General features: G+C 37.4%; 2 protein-coding genes across 3 annotated transcripts; both read right to left on the bottom strand.

Annotated features, from left to right (window-relative positions):
* Positions 1-229: 229 nt before the first annotated feature.
* Positions 230-3,156, bottom strand: LOC149375264 (uncharacterized). Its single transcript, XM_089589845.1, has one exon. It carries the CDS (start codon positions 3,154-3,156, stop codon positions 2,839-2,841), a length of 318 nt encoding a protein of 105 aa, XP_089445971.1. The 3' UTR covers positions 230-2,838.
* gish (casein kinase I gish) lies at positions 230-19,006 on the bottom strand. 2 transcript variants are annotated; one of them, XM_089589844.1, is made up of 11 exons: positions 17,178-19,006; positions 9,009-9,049; positions 8,853-8,922; positions 8,629-8,777; positions 7,988-8,225; positions 7,509-7,828; positions 6,694-6,774; positions 6,327-6,398; positions 5,755-5,880; positions 4,685-4,791; positions 230-3,214 (listed from the first exon to the last, which is right to left on the bottom strand). In XM_089589844.1, exons 1-11 carry the CDS (start codon positions 17,413-17,415, stop codon positions 3,163-3,165), a joined length of 1,494 nt encoding a protein of 497 aa, XP_089445970.1. In that variant the 5' UTR covers positions 17,416-19,006; the 3' UTR covers positions 230-3,162. The 2 variants fall into 2 exon arrangements, with proteins under 2 accessions (XP_089445970.1, XP_023245021.1); XM_023389253.2 differs by lacking the exon at positions 6,327-6,398 and having other exon boundaries at positions 230-3,232; positions 8,629-8,922.
* Positions 19,007-20,703: the final 1,697 nt, after the last annotated feature.

Genomic DNA, 20,703 nt, shown 5'->3' with positions numbered 1-20,703 from the left:
CGACTGTTGTACCGACAGTTGATATGAACTAAGTATGCACATACACATACGTGTGACAAAATAGTTATTAATGCAGCGGTCTGAATTAGATCCCCAATATTTTACAATATAATGGTATAAAAATGTAAAGAGGAAAATTAATAAAAAGATCAAAATAAATTTTGTAAAATATAATATTGAAAAAAAAGGAAGAGGAAACTGAGATCCGATTCGCAAAAGTATAGCTACATTTTTACTCTTTAAGCATCTGCAACACAATGATTTTATTTACAAGGATACACTAAGCGTAACTTTACGCTGTGTACGTGCCTCCTATGTGTTACACATTGAACAATTCGACTTCTGCGTAAGTTATTTGTTAGATCATCTTTAAAAACATAATTATTAAAAATTAACATCCAGAACCAATCACAGCTTGCTACGTGTACACATGTATAAGATTTAAGGAAAAGGGGAGAGAGATGTACATTGTCGAAAACGTAATCTTACATATTACTGTTTTTAAAATTTCACGGATAAAAGTAAATTGTATGATAATAAAAAATTTAAAAATTAATGGTAAAAAAGTTACTTATCTCTTAATCGTCATGTAAAAAATGATATAGATTTGTATTTCTCTTTTTTTTTCGTCATGGGTAAATCGCGTTAATAAATGGTCCTGTAAAGTTTTTCAGTCTCGCGTTATCTAGATGCACGTCACTCTCCACTTTTCGTAACATTCTTAGGCAACATAATAATTCTAAAATTTTGGACATTAATCGTCAATATAATTAACTAAGATAAACTTCATTATTGTTATGTACACAAATTAAGTAAATATAATCGTAATGATATTGACAGTAATTGCATGCAGTAACCATAAATTTGTAAAAAAAAGAACAAATATGTACAAAATAAGTAATATTACGGTTTTAAAACCATTCTTCAAAAAAAAAAAAATCATACGTGATTTATTCATTTTTTTGTTTTTTTTTTTGTTTTTTTACAATATTTTGTTAGCTAATTGTTTTTGTTTGTTAAAATTATTTGAGGAAAGTGTGTCACAAATTTTCTTAGTGATTTTCATCAGAGGAACCGCAGTAGTTTGCATGGACTCGATTTATAAAGAGACATCTATAAAAGGCGATTTATTACAATGCGTTAGCCCTAAAGGTGTTCCACCATTATGTAGGTATTATATACGCTCGTGACGTGTTTAATGGTTATTTTTATACAAATAACATTTTTTAAAAGTTTATTTACCAATCTTACTCGAAGGATTTTCAGTGCAAAATTTTTTCACTATCGTCGTCATCAAGGCAGTACTATAACATGTTTTAAGAGCATTTTTGCAAAGCCAACTGTAAATTGGTAAAATAATACGATACTTGTCTTTTAAGTCATAAGCGTTGATAAAGCCTCCATAATGCTTATATCGACTTGGGAAAAAAAAAAAAAAAAAAAAAAAAAATTGAATTTAGAGAAATCCACGACTCAATGTTTGATCCTACCATTGACCAACATTTTCTCAAGAGATAGGACTTCTTGCATCAATTTTTTACCTACGAGTAATAATATGTCAATAATCCTTAACAATACTTTCCAGTCAATGGTATCAAAATTTAATCGAAAACTAAAAACAAATTTTTTAAATGGAGTCCACAGTGCTATCACATGTTGAAACGCAAGTTTATGTATTTTTAGTACAGTGTTTTTAGTGATCGCAGTAGTGTTCATTCTCTTATAATCCAGAGTAAGTTTATAAATGTACCTTTTCATTTATTAAAAAAATCGAATAAGAACTCTTATATGATTAAAAATGAAACAATTACCTTAGCTTTGCACGTTTACGTTAAATAATTAATTTACGTCTTAAATACAAGTCAAATCAACAAATACATGAGAAATTTAAAAAATGTACTTCGTTTTTCATTTCTCACACATACTTCAGCTATTTCAATTCCTCGAAGAAATCTTTCCGACCAAGAAAAATTTCTCCCCTCAGCCCTTAAAGTGATCGCGTCGGCCGAATATTTTTTTTTCTCAAGTGGTCAAAATAACTAGTCACATTTCGTGTCTTCAGTGTGTATATATATTTTTAATATAATATTTATACATGCTCATTGCGTTTCCCGAGTAGCACAAACAATCAAGTTGTGAAGAAGCATTTTCTGTCGCAACAAGTAATTAAAGCTACTTTTCCGTCAATAATGATCCAACTCTTGATACAAAATTGCAATTCTCACAAAAATCACATATTATTGCGACGACGATGATGATGATAACAGACCAATTTTATAAACAACCAGTTTATCAATTAAAATAATCGAGCCGATTGAGGTTTGTAAAAAGGACGGTCATGTATAATAAAAATTAAATTTCACAAACTTAAGAATGATAATAATAATAATAATAATAAAGTAAGAATCATAATAGTGATAAAATTAATAGTAATAAAAATCATAATAATCATAATATTTACGTGGATAGTAATATTAATCATAATGAATCATAGTAATGATATTAAAAAATTAAAGTGATGATAGGTAGTAAATAATATGTAATTCCTGCGCAAGTAACAGCAGCAGGAGCGCAGCGGTATTCAGTACGGAATCGATGCGGTGGCTGTGAAGGTAAAGATAGCGGCGAGCTGTGTTTTTGGTGACGTTGATAGTGTGTGTGGTTCAGTGGTCGCAGACGTGCGTCGTGTGTGGGTGTATGTTTTTGGGCCTGTAAATAGTATAATATTAGGGATAGCGGCGGCGGCGGCATCAGCAGCTGATGAGCATGAATAACGTAGCGAAAATAAAAGAACAACAGCAGCAGCAGGATTTTAAACCTGGAACTATCGTCTAGGTTTCAATTTGACAAGGGCGGAGGTGTAGGGGTGGTGTTGAGAGTGATGGTCGTGTGCAACACAGAGTCGCGAGAGGCCGAGTGACTGCTGGCGCGCAGCAGCGTGACGGCTTCGCGCTCCGGGTCTCCACGGCCCAGGCCCACGACCGCACCGCTCCCTATAAGTCCTCGCTTGGCGCCGGCGGCCAATCGATCCACGTGACTGACCGCCCCGGAGCCCAGAACACCGCCGCCTCCACCTACTCCCCCGGTGCCAGCACCACTGGCTCCAGCATTCGTGCCGGTGCACTGCAACGTCGTGCCCTCAAGACCAATCGTCATACTCAGTCATTTCTGTCGCCCACTTTTCTTCTTCTTTCGCTTGAAGAAGCAGCAACATCTGGAAATCAAGCAAATACTAATGGGACTTAGAATCGTTTTTTTTCTTCTCTCGTTTACATTCTATACGGTTCAAGCAGGCTTTCCAAAATTCCAGTTATTTGCATGCCAGAAGACTAGTCGAAGACAATCACGAACAGACAGAGAAGCATAGGTAGGCTGCGGGTGTGAAAGAGAGAAAGATAAAGTGAACGAGAAAAACACATACAAAGTAGATAGCAATGAAAGTTGATGGCATGGTTATTAATTTCAGCTGATGCCTTTTCCACTTCCAATGATGTTTTCCAAGTATCTGTGCAGTGCATACAACGGCATAATAAACAATTACAAAGCTTTAGATAAAGACTAGCACATGCATACAACAATTAATAAATGTTTTGGGCAGTATATGACAGTAACTAATAATTTATTATCAAAGTCATGGAAAATTATAAACATGTAAGGCATATGCGTTCTTTCCAATGTAATCAATAAATAAGTTTTGTAGTAACAATAGGAATATTATCTATGCTATAGAAATTCGCGCTCATGATGATTCGTAAAAACATCGTAAGTACTGGAGATTTCGTACTCGTGCTTATAACAAAAATCCGTTTGTTTGTTATCCCGCTATTTTTAAAATTAAGTTTTAAATTTAACTTTATTCAGTAAAAAGACAAAGCCAGTACTTAAATAAATTTATATCTCTTCAACACTATCGATATTGTATCATCAAAAGATTATTTTCCGTTGATTTTTCTTCTTTCAACTTATCATTTTTTTCAAGCAACGCTACAATGTTCGTTAAAAGAAAATTCCGAACTGGCCATGAGTATGTATTCAATATCTTGGCGTAAGCTTCGTGAATAGCTCGTAATCTGTCATTTGGTATTTTTTCAATGTTTTCAAATATGGAAACTACTTGTACTGATCTAGAAATGAAAAGTAATGAAAGTACGTAAATAAATTAGTGACCAATCGAGTCATGCAATAAATAGGTTAGTTTTTTTCTTGAAAACGTTTAAAATTGTATTGCTGACAAATATTGAAAAAAAATAGGCTTAAAAAATTATCAAAGCAAAACAACTTTCCTTATATTACCGTCCTTTTGTTTATGATAAAAATACAAAAAATTATTAAACTTTGTCAAAGTATATTTAAAACTTTTTTTGTGATACAGAGCAAGAAAGTAAAAAATTATTTTTAGTTGACTCGAATTTACTTAATTGGGCACAGTTTAAAAAACGAATTTTTAAAATATTTTTTGAATATTTTGAATTGCCATGCATAACATTTGAAAAAGTAAACCCATAGATAGGCATTCATTGAATAAAAAAATAATCAAGTGGTGCAATAGTACTACATAAGCAAATTAAAAGTATACTTATAGTTAGTACTTTTATAGATGTAATTGGTAGGTTAAACTTTGCATGCCATTCAATGTAAAAATAATCACCAGAAAAATACAAATAATGTTGATAGAATTACTAACTTGGTTTCGTCGATCATTTCTACTTCCGGAGGTGCAGTTATTGGTGTGTTTGAGTGACCAGCTGTAGGATCATCATTTGCCAGTTCTCCATTTGTTGATGATACAACCTGTTAAAAATTTGTAGATTCATTAAAAATTTAATTGGAAGCAATATAAATTAATTTCTGTATCCATAGTATTTGACAGAAAACAAAGAACTTTTAATTTCAATCAATTTAAATGGTGCACTGTGAGAAAATAATTTTTCTTATAAAATACCGTGATATTAAGGAAAAAGAACATCATGATTTCTAAAAAACTATATTCTCTAAATAATAATTACTATACGTCTTAAGCTAAAATATATAAAGGAAAGTAATGGTTAAAATAGTAAATACTAAAAAAATGTGATGGTGATTTACATGCTATAGCAAAAACCAAGTGAAACATTAGTAGAGCAATAAAGTTTCTGAATGTTTATGCAAATAAGCACATATTTTGTACGCAAATTATAATTGATACACTTTTCAACAAGCTTGTATTTTTTAGTTTAAGCAAGTTTAATGTGAATCTATGGAATTCATAAGCGTTAACAATCCAAAGCACAATTTAAACCTCAATAATGTTACCTCACATGAACGAAATTTATGGTTTGTACGGTCAGTCATTTTCAAGATGTTGTAACAATAAAAATTGATGGTCGAGTTATGTGATATTAAAAAACAGAAACTTTAAAATCATTTAACTGATATTGAATTGGTACTCCAACATTAAAGCTTAGTCAATAATAAATGGAATAAATAATTTAATTTAACTGAGAGGGTTGAAAAATTTTGCTTACTAATTTTGAAAACACGATATTAAGCAGCGTTTTTTAAAAAATAGCTCGAAATAAATTAAAGTGGTGTAAAAAAGAAAACGGCAATATTGGAAGAGAAAGAAACGAAACAAATAAAAAATCGTGAACCAAATGAGAAATAAAAAAAAAAAATCAGTGAAGCCGAAAGAGAATAGGAGAAAGGAAAGAGAAAGTGCTCAATGAGATGTGGTATTTGTGTACGGTGATGAAAGTGGAAGAGATATGGACTCACCTGAACAGAGCCATGTCTGTCGGCGGGTGTCAAGGTGCCACCGGCATCCGATTGCTTGACTGCATCAGGCCACGTGGCACCCACCCCCTTACCGCCCCCTCCGCCCACCCCGCCACCAGCCGCGTCCTGAAGGAACAAGCACGACGGAGCGTCGCAAACGGTACGAGTTAGTTAACAAATTTCGGTCAATCTAATATTTTATAAACGACTCACGAATCAAGGCTACAAGTTTACACACAAGTACGTAAATTTTTCTCGGCATCGGTAATCAGTAATGTAATGTCTTGAGTTTTTTTAAGCGTATCTACTTTGTAAAGAAAATCTTTGAAATTTCAAGAACTATTATTCCACTTTATGTAGGTGTCAAAGATTGTTTATGACATGAAACTTTATGATTTGATCACATGGTATGAAAAATAGTGATAAACTAAGTATCTATAGATTTATAAATTCTACCCAACACTAATATGTAATATAGCGCAACAAGTGAGTGTTTAGTCAAATGAAATAGGACTAGCCTACTTTTTATATTTTGAATTCAAACAGAACGCTTTGTCTTTCGGTAAGCTTACATATTTGCCTTGCAGTTCCATGCTAATTTCATTCTTCATGAGAATCATATCTTCCTCATAATCATCATCCTCCTCATCATCATCATATTCCTTTAAATCGGTACAGATATTCCGCGATTTTTCCGATCGGTCGGTGCAATTCATAAGTGAGTGTGCAATAATGAAAGTATAATTTTTTCTTAAAACTGGACTCGCGTATTTTTTAATGATAAGTGTTTAGTTGCTAAAATGAAATATTTTCAACTGCTTTTTTTTCAATCCAGTGGATTCTCATGCGATTATTTTTACAATCAAAGTGAACGGTAAAAAAATCATAGCTACAAACTTGCATGCTGCAGGTGTGTAAGTTCAAGTAAAATTTGATTACCTTGTAATTTGCAAGGTGTCTGTCTCGATTTGGTGATACAATGATCTCCTGGCCAGTCTGCAATGATCCCACCGGTGTCGACTGTAAACATTTTAAATATCAAGTTAGCATCAATTTCAAAGCTGAGTATATTTATTGATACAATTCAATTTAAAAAAATCATTTCATTATTTTGCAAGTTAGTCTGATTTTATAACGTACTTTAACGATATTGTTAATACACATGAATAGATTATTGCCCAGTTAGAATGGTCGAAAACAAGGCAAAATTTCTACAAATCTGAACGCCGACAGAATGTACAAACCTTATCCGACTTAGTTTTCTGTACATGAGACGGAGCAGCCATCCTTAGTGCAACGAGTTGTGCAAAGTTTGATGGCTAGAGGACGTACATTGTTTGTTGGGCAGCATGCAAAGTTGAAAAATTCAGTAAGCTCTATTTTAACGATAACTACTTGCGAATTTATGAGGAAAACTTGCCGTGAAATGCTCTTAATGCTCGTCTAACCCGTTATTTTTTCGCTTTATCAAACGTCTTGCTCTGAGCGTGCGCTTGCTCGTCATTACTTGCCTTTGAAATTTCATGCGCATGCTTAGAATAGGGTGAACAAGTTTATTTATTGCTATTCTTCCATTGTCAATGAAAATATTTTGTTAAAAGATTAAGCATTCATGTTGAAAGATAAAATGTAGTTGAGAAATTTATCACAAGAAATAGAGATGAAGGAGACGTGCAAAATGTGAAGAAAAAAAACAACAAAAACTTCAAATACATAAGAAGAAAGCCTCAACAATCGAGAGCCCCGACACGTACCATGGTTTTTCCCGTCCAATCGAATTCACCGTCCTGGAGATAGCCCCGTCTCTCGTAAAGATCAAGGAAAAGCTTCCTCAGGTACTCGTAATCGGGCGTGTCGAAGAAATCGAGTCTGCGCACGTAGCGCAGGTACGTGGCCATCTCTTCGGGATGGCCGTCACAAAGCACTTCGATCGGCGTGGCGCGCTTCGTGTCGCCGATTTTCTGATACCGCTCCTTCAGAGTATCGGCTTTCAGTCCTTGCCACGGTAAACTGCCCCTCAGGAAGTACATGAACATGTGTCCAAGGGCCTCGAGATCGTCTCTTCGGCTTTGTTCTGTTCGAGAAATAAGAAAACTTAAGTATAGGTACTTCTACAAAGCGACCAAACTCTTTATCATAGGTAACTGGTACGCAATAAACTTAACATTTATTTATTCAAATATTCACACCTTCATTTGCTATTTGTAAAAAAATTGATTTTAAATCTAATAACCTTTTCCTTGGTGAGTGTTGATGCTCATGTATCGCGCCGTTCCCGTCAGACTTTTGTGTTCTCGATAAGGTATGTGCTTGTTGGTTTCCATGTCTATGTACTCTTTGGCTAGTCCGAAGTCAATGATGTGTATGATTTTTTCCCTACTCCCCATACTACTTCGTCCTATGAGGAAGTTTTCCGGTTTGACGTCCCGGTAAATGAGATGCCGAGTATGCACGTATTCTATCCTATGGAGCTGCAACAAGTTGAACGTCAATGTCAATCGTTGTGTTAATACTGTTGTCTCATCGCAACGAAAAAAAAAAAAACAACGCGGCAGCGTATTAGCTTTTGCACAAAATAAGTACGTATAATCCTCGAAGCATCGTCGTACTCAATTCACAAGAGTTGGTTTGGTAACGTTAAAAATTTAAAGCCACAAAAGTGAAAAAAAAAAAAAAAAATGTTACCAAAGCCGGAGTTAATGAAACGTAAAAGAGAAAGAAGCAACGGAGAAAAGAGGGATAGAAAGAGAAGTGGACCGGTTGAAAGACGATGCTCCGGAAATAAGTATAGCTGAGAAAAAAAAGTAAAGGAAAGGAAAGAAAAGAGAGAGAGAGAGAAAAGTGCAACCACAACAAGGCTGGTCGAAGACTTACGAGTTGTATGGCAATGCTGAGGACGGTCTTTAAGGTAAATCTTCTCCCACAGAGGTCGAAGAGATCTTCGAGGCTCGGACCAAGGAGTTCCATCACCAACGCATTGTACTTGCCGCACGGCCCGAAATAATATACTTCCGGCACGCCTTCTGTACGTGCATTGTCATATGAATATTTCGCATTTGCGGCCGGCCTATTCGCGGTGGGGTTCGCGTCATACTTACCGTGTGTACCTAACAATTTGTAAAACCTATACTCCAAGTGAAGCTGTGGTGCCTTAGACTTCATTGGTTCCTGCAAAAAAAAAAAAAAAACAACGGACATGACAATTTTGCGCCTCTATATTTTCTCTGATTTACAACAACAACAATTATAATTACCATTTTAATAGCTACGTGTTCATTATTGTAGAGATTTTTCCCTGAAAAACAAAAGAAACGTCATGAATCGAGGCTATGGTTAATAAGTATATCTCTAATATATTTAACACAACAGAACAGAAGAAGTATGTAAGTAAAGCATGTAAGTATGAATCTAGCGCACAAAAAGTGACAGACGATTCGTTGTCTTTCAAAGTAATAGTCGATAATAAAATGTGATGTACGTGTTACGATGATGCCCAACTGAGGTAGCCGGTGACAATATCAAGAGCACGATTATATGGAGTAACGTAAACAATTTACGTTGGTAAATGTACATAATACGCGGCAAATAAAGAGAGTTATTATTCATTCGTGCAGCATCGAAGCGAATTTCAAGCTTATCGTTATCGGGGGCTAGATATATACCAGCAAAAGTTTATACAGCGCATTAAATTTCACATACCTACGAGTCGAGTCGTACAGTGTTCACGTTATTGTTACACGCACACTAGGTGCAATGAAATTCGGAAGGCGATAGATAGGGGGGCACTTGCGCAGTTTAATGTACATAATACGTATACAATGTAACCAGGTTTGATGCAACCGAAGAAAAAAAAATAAAAAAAGAAACATGCAACAGCCCCAATTGTGACGATTAGATTGGCAATAAGTACATTTATGTTATAATTAGATTTTACGACCAGCAGGAAAGAGAGTATAATACCGTATACCTGCATAAATATAATATATTATTAAGCGCAAAACGACAGCGCGTGTATGTACAACATTATTATGTGTGACCGTGAAACCTTTCGCGTTCGCGCAAACGCTCGTCCGAGATTTCGTGATTGAGCGGCTTCTGCTTAGCGGCGTGGCTTTCTGTCTGTGTGCTATATATATTTTATACCTTGTGTACGCGTACGTTTGCACGGATAAGCCCACCGCGTGACATTTCTATTATCTTAACTTTGTATAGATGTATATTGTGTCATACATGTGTTGCATGTATAAACGGCTTTTATTTTCAATGTTTTCAACTCTTTTTTTTTTTTTCTATCTCATTATTGATAACACTAAAAGAGAAAGAAAGTGCCTCTGTCTGCTACTTATGCGCTTACACAACAATTCTTCCATGAAGCACATGCTCATAATATTGTATACTCTCTATTCTCTCCTCTGGCTCCTATATATCGTCAGAGCTATATCCCGGCGTTGACTCACTAACATTAATCGCTCAAATTCTCTCCTCTTTCCCTTAGCTCCTACAAACATAATATATAGGTACACATAGTTAGTCATATCAGTGGTAATATACCTGTGCGGATCATTATTGCGCGCTCCCGCGAATATGGTATACAGAAGCGAAGCTATATATGTATGATAGGTGTAGCGCTTATACATTTGCATTGGCCTCACCACCTACACGGCTGACGTTAATGTTGGACAGTACGGAATAATAAGACCCCATTTGTCCTGTACGGCTACGCAAGTGGGAAATTTTTTTTTTTTTTTTTATTGGTGTAAAAATACCAAGGATTAAATTAATAGTTATCATTATGTTAACCGATGATGTTTTTTTACCGGATAATCATCAACAGCCCTCCCTCCGACACGGCTGCTCTACATGTGAGTGCCTTTTATTTTCACCAAAGAAAAAAGCGTAATTTCACAAATAGAAATTTTCAAACACGAAATCCTTGAATATACAGAAACGTGATTATAAGATACCTGATTTATAGAGTACTCACGTGGGACTATACGTCTGAGCGCGGTTATTGGTACCGTTTATAAGTGTCATTGAAAAAATATACCCGTGGGAACTTTGGAAGATGAAATAAACCAAAGCAAGGGTTTACTTATTCCATAGTACTTATTTGGCAAGAAAATAAAAAAAAAAAAAAAAAGTGTGTACAATTTGCATGGGCACAAACAAACAAACAAACAAACGCGTTACGTAAAGACATATTATTGATCCATTGGAAATGCAACTTTGAAGTATCGACTTTGAAATTTAAATATACATACATACATCTCGTGCAAACATACACGTACAACACGGCGGAAGTATCAAAACAAGAGATTCGTGAAGCATTATAAATTAGCAAGCTCAATCGTTTCTCGTGTACTTACTTAGGTACATATATAAAAAAAAAAAAAAAAAAAAAAAAAATCATGCAGGCCTACAAGTATTCCTAATACGCAATCGTAAACATCAACATGAAAAGTAAGCAAATGTAGTATGTAATAAGTATCATAGGTACTCGTAAACATGAGGGATATTTTTGAGCGCGACAAAGATGAGGAAGCAATAAGATGCTCTAGAGGAGGCTCCCATCACGATTTCTGCCGAGGTAAACAAATAAGATTGACTGACAAAGTACTTATATATACATATAGGGACGTCGGCAGCATCATCGTCCGGTGGCTGGGCTCTATCTCTCCGACGATGGCGTTGAAGAAGAAAAAGAAAGAGGAAAAGATGAAAAAAAAGAGAGAGAGCGCGAATGTGGGTCAGGGTACCGAAGCGTTTGCGTGCGCCGCCTGTCTCGATCACAAGAATAAACCAAGCTGCTGCTTCTGTGCTCTAGAAAAAGATAAAAGAGAGAGAGAGAGTAACTAGTGCCTATCCGCGTTCTATTCCCCCGTGCACAGCCCTTTTGCACGCTTGGCGCGGTTCTGTACCTCCTCCTCGTGGAGCGCGCGGTGCGAGTAGATTTATACATGCTTTGCTTTGCCTATGTACTCGAATTATTCGCGCACGCTGTTTAGTCATCGTCTTCGTTCCCTCGATCGGCTCTCTTTGACCTATTATATGCGCTCAATTTTATAACAGGTTTGAAAAAACCAATCAAACGCGAGGTTTTACTTTCATCGACAAATATTATATCCGTTCATGGTCGTTCAATAATATTTTTTTTTTTTTTTTTTTTTTTTTTGTGTTATCTCGCAAGTCATTCGACTGAATTTCTTTTCCTTTCTCCTTTTTTTTTTTTTTTTTTTTTTTTTCGCCCAATAGATTAATAATGAAAACAAAAAAAAAAACCTCATCGGACCGCATTAAATATTTGTCGAAGGAAAATCGATTGGTGGGGGGGTAAAAAAGAATGTCAATTTATACGTACGATCAGGAGATATGACCACTGCTCCGACTCTGACTAATATATTACTGTTTACTGCGCACCTTCTCTTTTCAAACGTTCAATTAAAAGGGGATTATTCAAACACTTTCAACTTTACGAATCGATTAATTATCGCGTTACAAAAATTAGTTACATTATTGATTTCTGGAAAGAAATTTGAGGAAGTAACTTTAAAATCAATTAAAGGCCTCAAGCGCTAGTTTTCGCGGCACGTGACATGGTGGTATATCGTATCAAACTCAGCGGGAGCGTAAAAAACGATAATATAAATATAATAGCTCGAAGCCTGAGGAGGTTTATCAGTAAATCTAAAGTTCGACGAAGGCGGTACAACTTTGGGGACTTGTTTACAAAGTATATACGATTGTACGAAATTTGAGATGGGACAGACGTGCAAATTTACTAGTAAAAGTCGTTTCGGAAATTGAGCTTTTGGGTGTAGCGCAGAAAGTTTATCATGAAAAAAATGTTTGAAACGCAGAAAGTGGACAAACAGGTGTGCACGCAAAATGTGGCGGTACGTGCAGAGTCGGCCAGCTGTCCCATAATAAATGCATTGCAGGAGCCGTCTGTTTTCGACTTGTCTTTTTACGCGGTACAATGCTGCTGCTTCACGAAATTATACTTTAACATGTATTCGCACTTGTTCGATTAATTTTTGTTTTTTTAACAACAAATATGAAAATCAATAGTCTCGAATCGTTCAGTGTGTTCTGGGAGGCATAAAAAAGAGATTTTTATTTGAAAGTTTGAAAGACTTTTGGAGTACCCCTGACTGTAATGTTTTTTCGTGGAAACCTTCATACGTATTGATTGATATTGACACGTTAAAAAAAGGGCTAAAATTTCGCGTGCGAAAATTAAAAAAAGCAAACAAGAAAACAGGTAATCATTAGCATTCCTGGCGCCTCTGCACTTGAAACAAACAGCCCGAATTGAGAGATACACAATGCAGACGCACCATCGAACGAAATGGAAAGCAAACAATTATTTTTCTCTTCGGCAATTTGGCGTGGTTCTGCTCTAGTTCAAAACCGGGGGAAGAGAAGAGAGAGTAGGGGGGGGGGGGGCGCACTTAATGAGAAATGTCAAAAGCTGTGCTTCGTCCGAGCAAATCCTACTTGACTTGCAATTTATCCGGCTCATGGTGTCAAGAAAGTTTTCGGACACGCCGATGATGATAACAACCAGCGGGAATTTGTCGGGTGCTTCGTTGCTCGGACAGTGTGGTATGGTTTTCCCTTCTGTACGATTTATATTATACAAGAGCATCAAGAGAAAACTGATCCATGTGTGTATACCTTGTAATTGAACGCATCTATGGAGCCGAAACGGAACAAAAGAAAGTGATGATTTTATCTCGTCGAAATATGTTATTTTCTTGACTTACACGGAGCCAATGCTTTTCACTTGTAACAAGTTATAACCACAAGTAATTATGCACTCACTCGCGCGTATTAACGTTTAGAAGGGAGGGGTGCGGTTATCTATGATTCTGAAATAAAAAGCAGCTAGATTCATAAAGAAAAAACAGATTTCCATCGACTTTTTACTTTACAATATAGTAAAAATTGATTTGCAAGTGAATCTTTAGTATAAACTTTTTCTCTTGGTGCGAGAAAATTTAAGAACCAAGAGTGGCAAGAACTGACCGAGGATACATGTTTTTTTTAATATTTTATACTGCTCATAGGTGAAGCCATAATGCTTTTACGACAAAGTCTCGGAGCAAGTTAATTTTAGCAATAAAAAGTACCGTGGTGGGTGATTTTTTTGCCAAAATTAGAAACAGTTAAAGATAAAATCTGATATCTATTATAAATAGCATTGCCAGATTTTTTTTTCTCTGCATCTTGGAATATCCGTTAAATTAAAATAAAAGAAACAGGGCGAGTTGACAAAAGTTAACAGCGAAATTAAATTCCCGTTGGTCCTTGGCGTCCCCAATGATAAGTCAGTTGTATCGCGAAGAGAAGAAAAGAAAAAAAAAAAAAAAAGGCAGGTCTTTTAAATGGCAAACGCTCGCGTTATAAGTAAGAGTTGGGTTTTGTATAAGTTATATTATTAAAGGTGCGCGCAGAGAGAAAGAGAGAGAGCCGCCATATGTGCACGTCCAGGTGTGCGCGGGGCGTGTTTGCATCTATGTGTGGGTGGAGGATATACTTACGTGTATATCTGTATACACATGAAGCCAATACCAGAGACCATCAGGCGATGTTTATGGCATCGGAGTTAGATATATTTACATATAGGTATAGTAATGTGGTACACGAGGAGGTGGCGGTCAATGCTTGGTGTGCGCGAACAGGTTGCTACTTGCTCAGAAGCGTGGCCTAGCCGATCGGTAATTCATATATATATATATGTGATTATAAAAATTTGCGTTTGCAGCAGAGCAGCACTGACAATCGCCGATTTTTACCCTATAAATAGATACAAACGTACACCCACCCACTACCCATCTGATACGTATACTCAATATATGCATTTGTAAACGGTTTTTGGAGTCCCGCATACAAATACTACTCATTACATTATACATCGCCGCTTCGATAGCCGCCGTGACGCGCGACCGTTTAAGTATATTTTTTTTTTGTCTTCAACTCACGCTTTTCTCTCTTTGTATAGCCTTCACGCGCATTTATATTGCCCTGACAAAGCCTGGCTTGTTCGTTCATCATATTTTTTTTTTATCGCAATGTTATTCGACTGTTCCATCAATATTGTTTCATTCAAGTTTATTGTGATGTTCATTTAACACTCGATTTCGGTGCTTCTTGTCTTATTCTTCAATACTATAGTACATTGAACCGTTGTCACCTTGGGGTTTTCACACACGGGTTTCCCGGGTTGTCTCGGTAGTTTTCGACTTGGCTGTTTTTCCAACGTATATCAAAAACACGCTCCGATAACATCTGCAACAATCAATGCTCGTACTTTCGATGTTTCGCTTGAAAAATCGAGGCTTTTGTTCAAATACATGCCGGTCGTTGGTTATTGAGGCTAAAATGCCTTTTAAGCAAACTGGAAAATTTAAGGTCAAAGATGACGAATCGTATAGGTAAACGCGGATCGGCAGATGGCAATTTTCGAAAGTGGTAAAACGGAACGTTCGTACGAAGAGCAATTTTTTTTTTCTCCCCTTTGTAAAACGTTGAAACTTAAACTGTTAATATACTTGCAGCTTTCGAAATATCCGGCTTGAAATTTGCACATTTTAACTCATGAGCAACAAATTTAAAAGCACTTTTTTTCGTTAATAAATACAAATTTTTTATTTATTGTTCATTGTACGAAAAATCTGAGTAAACTCCACGACAGATGAGAAACATATCACGGACAATATCTTAATTTGAAAGTAATTTGCTGAGCGTCAACAAGTACATCATCGAACCGAATGATAAAGTTGATCTGAACTGAAAAATACGGTATTCATATACACGATAACTAAAGTATTAACTAAACAAACCAGTACAATCCTCAAAGTCCAAATCAGCATGAGAATTGCTACGAGGGTATACATACGCGAGCACGTACTTAATGCATATAAATGTATATAAATTCTTGTGAGCCACGTGCAGATTGCTTCGATCTCTCGCAGGTCTACTCTCTTATTCCCATCGTTAAATCATGAATTCGGAATCGCTCGGGCGTCACGTCAAATATCGATTTCGCTGCTCGAATATAACCACCCCCGCGTGTACTTTACGTAATTCCCGTTATCCCATTGTTTTGCTTGATGCAAAAAAAAAAAAAAAAAAACAGTAACAGCAGTAGCAATAGTATATTATATAGTGGCAGATGGAAGTGAAGAGAGAAAAAATATATTGAGAAGTGAAGCAATGGGGCTCGACAAATTTGAGAAAAACTTACTCGCGGTCGGCGATGCACTTTTGAATTTCGATCGGTGCATAAGAAATGGAATAATTATGTCCAAGTCCTAATCTGTAAGCTGAGTCTGCGCTGCAGTGGACAAAACATGTTTAGCGTGGACGTGTGCGAAATGGGTATAGGGAGGTGATAGCTTATCGTTTTCGTCGATAACGTATACTTGTAAATAACAAACGTATATATATATACGTATGACAAAGCGTTTAATGCATCGATTCTTTTTAATTCCCCAAAATTTTTCAAGCCAAAGGTCAAGCGCTCGCAACACCACCGCGATGAGTGTGCGCGGAGAGAGAGAGAGAGAGAGAACTTTCAGCGGGAATTGTGACTAATTTGATGTTTCACTCGATGTGCCCACTTTTACCCGGAGCAATAATTAAATTGAGTGCAAGCGTGCCTCATCTACTTATCTATTAAAACGCTCCTATTCGTGGGTTTCTCTCCTCTGCACCGTCTCGGTTGCGCTTTCGAAACGCCCCGGCGAACGACGACGCTCGATATACAAACTGCCACGTTAGCGCTGTATATGCTCGTGCTGGTCTTTTGACGTGGGGCAACTAGTAAATGGGAAAACTTTCTTTTTTTTTTTTTTTTTTTTTTTTCAAAGCTGCATCAAAATTTTCAGTTTGTTTTGTAAATATTTTCACTCATACGATAATTCGTAAGCTAAACACAAACTTTGTGTTTAGTGAAAAAGTACCCCATGACATTTGATTTTTCTGAATGAAAACAATCCATCATTAGTCATCTGTGGTTACCTTCTTTTGTTCTGTTAAGTATCAATGAATAAGAAGGAGCGATGGCTCTTATAAAAATACAGAACAAGTGGATCACTTTGAGTATTTGAAAAATTGCCCAGTTTCAGTGAATGTTGATCTCAGCCAACTCTTAATTTTAAGAGTTAATAAGACAAACACACTACCAGGAAGTTTCAACTATAAATAAGACCAAATAGTTCCTTATGTATAGTATGCCTTACAGATTAAACAAAAAAAAAGTATAAATAAAAAACGTGTGATAAAAAGTAGACTAAAAGTTCACAGTTGTTCAATTGATTAAAAGTTTGTAACTCTTGTTTATGTAAGCAACTCAAAGTGGTTGACCACTTGTTTGAAATGATGGGTATTGAACCAATTAAAAACACAGGTATACTCACCAAGTCTAAGTTCCCCAAAATTACCACAGCCAATTTTCTTCCCAACCCGGAAATTAGGACCAACCATGAGTAGATTCGAGGTGGAAGTAACACTGTGTCTGGAGGTGTGCATGTTGGGCCTGGAGGCATTTGCACTGGTGCGGGAGGCTCTCTTGTCAACTTCCTGCTCCCTGTTTCTATCACCTGTCCGCTGCACCTCCTTGTCCACGCGACTATCTCTGCCTTCTCTCTTCTGCATGGCTGCGCCACGCTGGGCTCTCTGGGAGCTGTACTGTCCTGAGTAACAAGTGCCCTCCCCCCCTGGTGAAGTGTGCCCTGATGCTCAGAGGGCTGGCTGGCTGTCAGTGCAGCTGGCAGGTGCTGGATAGCCCCATAGTTTTCTCGTACACTTAGTGATCGAGAAGTTTGACGAGAAGAGAACTGGTGGGGGGGGGGGGAGCCAAGTTTCCTGGGCTGCTGCGAGTGCTACTGCTCAAGTCCGCCTGGCACGAGGCGTCACCTGACAACCATCAGCGTCAATCCTCATTTTTGTTCGACAAAGGACCAGAAAGAGGAAAAGAAGGCAGCAACGGTTTCACGGAAAACTATAGGTGCACACACGGGGGAGAAGAGACCCGAGCTAGCACCCGAGGTGGCGATTCACAAGACACTTGAAAATTGTGTAGGTGGTAAAGGAGTCACACACAAAACACGCTTGCACAGAGCAGATATCCGAACTCCAAACTATTCGAAGAAGATGCTCGAGTACGTATGCATATATATACACTCACACCCACACGCGCGCACCCACGTATACGAGCACAGTCGCTCACTTGTCGTGTATAAATGAGCAAAGAGTAGAGTAAGTATATTATCGCGCACCACCTCGGCTCACTCGGCTGTAGGTACAAGGTACGAATATGAATCCCCTACGTAGACGCACATGTACATTCACACGCGCAAAAACACACACACACACACGAGCGCGCGCGCACGGCCGGACGGATGGACCGGATGGACGATCCTCTAGGTCAATGGCTCGCTCTCGCTGGCGTGCCACTGCTGCTCTTGACCGGCCGGTCTTGGACGAGTCTTCGGCGCCTGCCACGACTGGTGGCCGCGGTGCCTGGTCACTCGACGCTGGACACCAACACCACCACCACCAGGTTGTCGACTCCGGGCTTCAGCTGCAACTTAGTAGCGGAGAGATTTGATGCTTCGAAGATACCGTGGACACGAGTCATTGCTTTTCGGAGTCGCCCGCTGTTTACAGTGCCTGCCTTGCTTCCCGTCCCAGTTACAAATAGGTGCACCTCGGGCTCTTGTCACTGGCCGTCTCGCCGCTCGACGGCCACCTCAAAGAAGAGGAGTAAGATTAAGTTTGTTTTATCCCCTCTCGAGGGTGTGGAGCTGTTGGCTCCGAATCGACAAGTCGTGCTCAACCTGGAGAGTAGGTTCGTGTGCAGCGAGAGGAGAGAACGAGAGAGAGAGAGAGAGAGAGCAACGAAGAAGAGTGTTGGTTGGTATACTCTGCTACTGTACTGCTGTGGGTCGTTATGCCGCGACGGGGATGATGATGGTGTCGACGAGAATTGTCCGACACACGCTGGACACCCTCTCTCTCGTACACACACAAACACACTTATAATAACGTAGGCAGCTGTGTAGAGGAGATATATTATATGTATGACACACTACGAGGCTGGGGCAGCAAGCAACACAGTAAAAACTAGTAGTTTACCCGTATGAGGCTGGTGGCACTGGAGCAGCACTCGCCTCGCACACTCGTATCACAGCGGATGAAAAGAGAAAGAGAGAGAAAAAGGCACATGATGAGAGAGAGAGAGAGAGAGAGAGAGAGAGAGAAGTGATATGATATGAAAGCAGATGAGAGCTACTGCTGAATTTTTCTCTCTTTCTTTCTTTAACTATATTCTGAATACACTGAGCTTGGTTGCATCAGGCTGCATATAGATATACACACAATCCGCACGGGTGCAACGTTACCCCCAGAGCGTCAGCGGGGCCCTGTCCTGATTTGGTTATGCTGTATTTTAATTATTCGCAACTGCGCGCGCGCCAGCTTGAGCACCCACGAGAGTCACGACACGACACGATGGGGATCGGGTTATCCAGCCATTTCATTTCAGTCCTGGATACTCCGAGAATTCAATTAAACTGTCGCCGCGCGTCCACCTATCAGCGGAGCACTCCTCTGTCCACTCTCTCTTCTCTTGTATTTTTTTTTTTTTTTTTTTTTTTTTTTTTTTTTTCCTCACTTTTTAATAAACCCAAGACTGCCAACACAAAACTTGAGGCCTCCCAGCCACGGCCTGCTGCACCCAGCCAGCGTAGTGGCTCTGCCAGCCAGCCCTTCACTGACCGAATAAATTCAAACTTAAACTTACAGAGTATACTTACAGCAGCAAATATGTTTATGGCTGAGGTTGTCAGTATGGTTAAGAAAAAAACAAAAACAAAAAACAAAAAAAAAAAAACAACAGAAAAAACAAAGAAAATGTAAATATAAGTACTGTATGTACTCGGTACGAAATTCAAATATTATACTTACAATAGATGAAATTTGTGTTACGTTCCGAGGAACGGATTGTAGTTTTAGAAAAAATATTTTAACAAAAATTAATCTATTGAAGCTTTCGATATCCTTATCTAATAATTTAATTTCTGTCATTATCTTAATCGATTTTACGAAAAGTCATTATAGGCAGTGATTCACGGAAATAAATTAAAACATCATTTATTATACTCATTATATTGTTTAAAAGTATGATAAAATTTGGCTATTAAATTATGATGTAATTATTTTGATGATCATATTTAAATATCATCATGGTGATAAATTATTAAATTCGATACGTCATTGTATTGTTTCACCATACCACAGTCTCATATTAAATAGGTAATTTAAAAAATTTCTTTATAAGATTATATTCAATGTTTTTTACGAATAAGCCTTTTGAGAGCGTTAATTTCATCTTTTTATTCAAGCCAAAATAATTACTGGATGAAATTTAAAGTATCGTATTGTTAATTATAATTTTTGATGATATCGTTACCATTTTTGTAAAAATATTTTATGAGTATTTTCTGCCGCTGAAAACTTCGCGCTTAAATTTAAAAACAACATGGGATCGCTGCTTGCAGCTTCAAACTGTTGTATTTGCCCCTTAAAGATCATGTCCTCCAGGCTGACTCTTTGCAATAGAAAGAGCCAATAACGATAGCTATCCATTGTGGGCACTCCTCATTTCGCTCTTTTTTTAATATACGTATTGGTTTCCTTGGGTGCTTGCGGCTATAATGTAAGTACATACACTCTTACTTTGCTCAAAGTTGAGTCAACTCCTTCTCAGAGAATTTAATCATTACCCTTGTAAAATCTTCTGTAATATAAGAATGTTCATTTTTATATCTTTTACAAGAAAGTTTTGTAGTTTCTTCATTTTGATTCACAAACACATACGGTACAAAATAAATATTAATAGGAAAGTAAACCTGCAATGCAAGATGCGTGGAAGCAATCGAT

Source organism: Copidosoma floridanum, unplaced genomic scaffold (assembly GCF_036245765.1).
Source record: "Copidosoma floridanum isolate Cflo_tuat_1 unplaced genomic scaffold, Cflo_Japanese_pri ptg000009l, whole genome shotgun sequence".
Classification (NCBI taxonomy): domain Eukaryota; kingdom Metazoa; phylum Arthropoda; class Insecta; order Hymenoptera; family Encyrtidae; genus Copidosoma; species Copidosoma floridanum.
This window is presented reverse-complemented; position numbering and strand designations above follow the sequence as displayed.